At 54.3% G+C, this 4,175-nt stretch overlaps 1 protein-coding gene across 1 annotated transcript; it reads right to left on the reverse strand.

Annotated features, from left to right (window-relative positions):
- Window positions 1–718: 718 nt before the first annotated feature.
- RHOV (ras homolog family member V) lies at window positions 719–2,794 on the reverse strand. The gene is made up of 3 exons (XM_040492320.1): window positions 2,474–2,794; window positions 2,219–2,277; window positions 719–2,041 (listed from the first exon to the last, which is right to left on the reverse strand). The coding sequence occupies exons 1-3, from the start codon at window positions 2,679–2,681 to the stop codon at window positions 1,598–1,600; spliced, it is 711 nt and encodes a 236-aa protein (XP_040348254.1). The 5' UTR covers window positions 2,682–2,794; the 3' UTR covers window positions 719–1,597.
- Window positions 2,795–4,175: the final 1,381 nt, after the last annotated feature.

Below are 4,175 nucleotides of genomic sequence, written 5' to 3' on the forward strand. Positions count from 1 at the left end.
AAGGTACCCTTTAAAGTTTTCTTCTAGCTCCAATTCCAGGGAATCTTCTCTGGATCCCTGCTCCTCTCCAAGTCATCACCCAATAAACCCTCACTCCCCAGGATTTCTGGGTCTAAACTGCTATTTAAATTACTGAAAACACGCACCTTGACCTTTAGTCGGTCCTTATGTGGACTTTGAGTGCCAAGACTGAAGACTAGGTCCAACCAACTTGACCCAGAAGTTTGGCCAGTGGTTGAGGTTTAGGCTGTATGGAGTTATGTCATTCTCAGGCTCTGAGCCAAGTGGCCCCCTACCCCGAGACCCTGTGGACAGTTAGAAGGATCAGAGCAGGAAGGTTAGAGGGCCTAGCACTGCCCAGAGCCCCAGTGATGAGCGAGGTGCTCTAGAAAGGAGGGGAAGAGGGGAGGGGCACTACCCGCCTGGTGAGGTCATGGGAAAGCAGCTCTGGCGCTGACACCTGGGGAAACCCGTTCCTAGGCTGCTTCCCACGCTAGCTCTCCTGGGAACCAGCTAAGCTCCAAGTGGGGAGCCCCAGACCTGTCCCCCCCCCCCCAGTCCAGTTCCCATCACACTGTCTCATCTAGTGCAGCCCCACCTCTCAGTCTAGCCTCAGTCCTTCAGTACCCAACCTATCTATCCTGGCTATTGGGTCCTGAAGAGGGCTCTGAGAGAGCAATGGGCAGACAGCTCCAGGAACTGACACAGAGACAGCAGCTTCAGAAACTTAAGGCTTTATTTGCAGACTCTGTACTGCTCTCTACCTTCTAGGCTGTGGCCTTGGAGGAAGGGGCGACCCCAGCCCCTTCTTCCTTCAGGCTCTAGTTTGCAGCTCCTCCCCCTCCTCTTGCTGGGCCCTGCCTCTCACTTCCTGCCCTGCTCCTGGCCCAGCCAGTTTGGGCAGTGCCTAGGGAGCCCTGAGTCCCAGTTCTTCCCAGGGACCAGCCCCGCCCACCGTGGCCCTGGGGCCTGAGGGCAGCCCAGGTGTCAGCCTTGCTCCTCAGCTGCCCCACTTCTCTGCTCTCCTTGCTCTTCCAAGCTTAGCCCTCTGACCTGCCTCCTCACCAGCCTCCCTCCAGCCCCAAGGCTCCAAGGCCTCACTTTCTGCTCCCTTTCAATCTCTCATTGACCTCTGTCTTATCCAGTCCATCCCAAACGGCTCCCTAAGTTCTCCACCCTCCTGCTCTTGCCAGGCTCTTCCTCACCCCTGTGCCAAGGAAGGGGTGGGGACCACCACAAGGGGTCCTAATTCAGCCAGGCTGACCTGAGGTCTCCTGGTAAGAAACTGGGAGCTGGATCCCAAACTGCTTAGCGGTGGATGACACTGCTAGGACCACCCCACAAAATCAAAGTGCTGGGATTTCTCTGTGATCTTTGACCACAGAAATCCAACTCAGAGCCTTGCCTCCTCCAGGCCCTGGGCCCACCCTTGCATATTACAGTGGGCAATTAGAGGCCTGTGTCCTCACAGTGTTCAGGTGGAACTAAGTCCCATGAGGTGGCCTGGCCCTGCCAGTATCCCCCTCAAAGGCCCCAGTACCCCAGTTTCCAGAAGTCTGTGGTCTTATGCCTATTACTCCCTAGCTGCTGTGGCTGTTCAAACAAAGCAGAAGAACTTCTTCCATCGGCAGCGAGAGAGGGTTCGCACACCTTTGGCGTTCAATTTCTTCTCCAGCCGGGCTTTGTGTTCAATGGCACTGAGAATAGCTGAGTCAAACACCTCCTTCAAGTTCTTCTGCGTCAAGGCAGAGCACTCGAGGTAGCAGGAGGCCCGGATCTTCTCCGCTAGCCCCTGAGCCTGGGGTTGGGGCACTGGGCCCTCCCGGCCCCCCTGGTCCAGCTGAATCAATACATTGACATCGTCCCTCAGGTCGGCCTGGGTGCCTACCAGCAGCACAGGAGCTTGGGGGTTGTGAGTGCGGATCTCGGGCAGCCATTTCTCTGTGATGTTCTGGAAAGAGCTGGGCTGCACTACGCTGAAGCAGGCCAGGAAGACATCAGTATCCGGGTAGCAAAGGGAGCGAAGGCGGTCAAAATCTTCCTAGGATGGTAAGGCCAGATCATTAGTAGGATTATTCCCTGCCGCAGGGAACAGGAATCTGCTCGTCACCTGAGGTTGCCGACCTGAGACTCCAAAGGCCCAAGACCATCTCCATTTCTTATCCACCCTCCAGCCCACCTTCTCCCAGACCATTAGAGGCCGCGCCCAACTTCTCACCTGTCCCGCTGTGTCCCAGAGCTCAATGCGCACCGGGGCTCCATCCACCAGGACTTGCACTGCAGGGTCAGGGCGGGAGACAGCGAGTCAGGAAGAGCATCTTGGGCCCTACTAGACCTCACCAGCGCCACCTCGGGGCCTGCTTCCGTCCCCCTCCCGTGGCGCTTCCTTGCCCTCCAGTCCCCGCGCCTGCCGCAGCCCCTGGATGCACAACCCCACCCCCAGCCACGCGGCCGCCGGGGCCGTTGAACGTACCAGAGAAGGTGTCCAGCGCTGTGGGCCGGTAGCGCGCGGGGTACCCATTGCAGGTGTAGCTGACGATGAGGCTGCTCTTGCCCACGGCGCCGTCGCCCACCAGCACGCACTTGATGCCCAGCTCCGGGGACGCGCTGCCCCGCCGCGGGGGAGGGGTCGGGGCCCGGAGCGGGGACGACTCGGCCTCGCTCAGCTCCCGCGGGGGCATGGCCCGCTCCGGGGACAGCCCGGGACCAGGCTCCGCTGCGCTCCGGGAAGCAGGTTCTGCAGGGTGCCTCTGAGTCCGCCAAAGCCCGGCGCGCCGGCCAGCCGCTAACCCAGGGTATATGTGGGGGCTCCGCCCACCTCATCTGCATGTCCCGTGCGGCCCGGGACTCCGCCCACCCGCCAAACCCTGTCGGGGCCTCCCGGGGCAACGCACCCCATGAGGTCCGGCGGTCGCGTACCCCGGGAAGGAAGAGAGCCAGGCCGAAAACTGGCGCTCAGAGAATCACGCAGGTACAAGGACAAAGAATCGCCAACATGAGGCAGATCTAGGTATCTTGGCAGAGAAAAATATCCAGGATTTATTGTTAGGAAGAAGAAGCGAGTTGCAGAACACACAATACAACATGTTCAAATTAAACCTTTGTTCAGATTAAAACAAAAACCTAGATATATGTTTGCACGAGTATAAAAGTCTGGATAATAATTTTCTTATTAAAGAATGATTTTTAAAAATATACAGATCATGGGAGTGCCTGGCTGGTTCAGTCAGTAGAGCATGAGACTGTTAATCTCAGAGTTGTAAATTCTAGCTCCACATTCCATGTAGAGATTACTTAAAAAAATCTTTAAAACACACACACACACACACACACACACACACACACACACACCACACACAGATGATAAAAAGCCAGAAGATAAACTCAAGCATGAACACACCAGGTGGGAACTTACCACACTCCCAGGGAAAAACTTGCTCTTGATTGGGTTTGAAGACAGGCTTTAAAGACCTTCACTCTGCTCTGCTAAAGGAATTCAGGGTGCTGGAGAAGCTAGCTGGGGAGGATCTCCAAGGACAATTCAACATTTGAATATTTTCTAAATCTCCAAAGTGCCTAATACTATCTTCATCATCATCATCATCATCATCATCATCATCAAAAAAGTACATAGTAATTACTTATATGCTGATGCTGTTCTGGGCCACCCACTGTCCTTACCCCAGAAGGAGTTTACAGATTGAGACAAGATAATCCCAGGTAGTTCTAGGAAGGTCACCAAGAGAGCTAATTTCATCTCTTTGTTGCAGCCACACAAGTGACACAAGGCCCCAAATCCTTTCTTTGAATTCCAAGGCAATCTTTCATCTCAGCCTGTGTGCAAAGATCATTGAAAACACCTCATTCGTAAATTGCTGCAGGGGGAGTGTTGGGAAGGGAGGGGACAGTGAATATTAAAGACAAGAGATAATCCTGTTTCTTAAATAGTTGGTAGTATAAAAATCAATAAATCCAAACCTCTAAAATTCTTGAAAAAAAGTCTCAGGATCCCTGAAGATTTTTATTTTTCCTTCCTTCCTTTTTCCCTTCCTTCCTGGCTCCCTTCCTTCCTCCCTTGTCAAAAGTTGAGGACAGGGGCACCTGGGTGGCTCAGCTGAACGTCCTATCCTTGATTTTGGCTCAGGTATAATCTCATGGTTCCTGGGATTGAGCCC

Source organism: Herpailurus yagouaroundi, unplaced genomic scaffold, assembly GCF_014898765.1.
Source record: "Herpailurus yagouaroundi ecotype Mexico unplaced genomic scaffold, PumYag 184, whole genome shotgun sequence".
NCBI classification, from domain to species: domain Eukaryota; kingdom Metazoa; phylum Chordata; class Mammalia; order Carnivora; family Felidae; genus Herpailurus; species Herpailurus yagouaroundi.

What these genes read in the sequence shown, in the direction of transcription:
- RHOV (XM_040492320.1), bottom strand. Translation starts at nt 2,681, where the DNA reads ATGCCCCCGCGGGAGCTGAGCGAGGCCGAGTCGTCCCCGCTCCGGGCC. An exon ending in AGCGCTGGACACCTTCTCTG is followed by an intron (nt 2,278 to 2,473) that starts GTACGTTCAACG and finishes CTGACCCTGCAG; the next exon opens with TGCAAGTCCTGGTGGATGGA. An exon ending in TCTGGGACACAGCGGGACAG is followed by an intron (nt 2,042 to 2,218) that starts GTGAGAAGTTGG and finishes TTACCATCCTAG; the next exon opens with GAAGATTTTGACCGCCTTCG.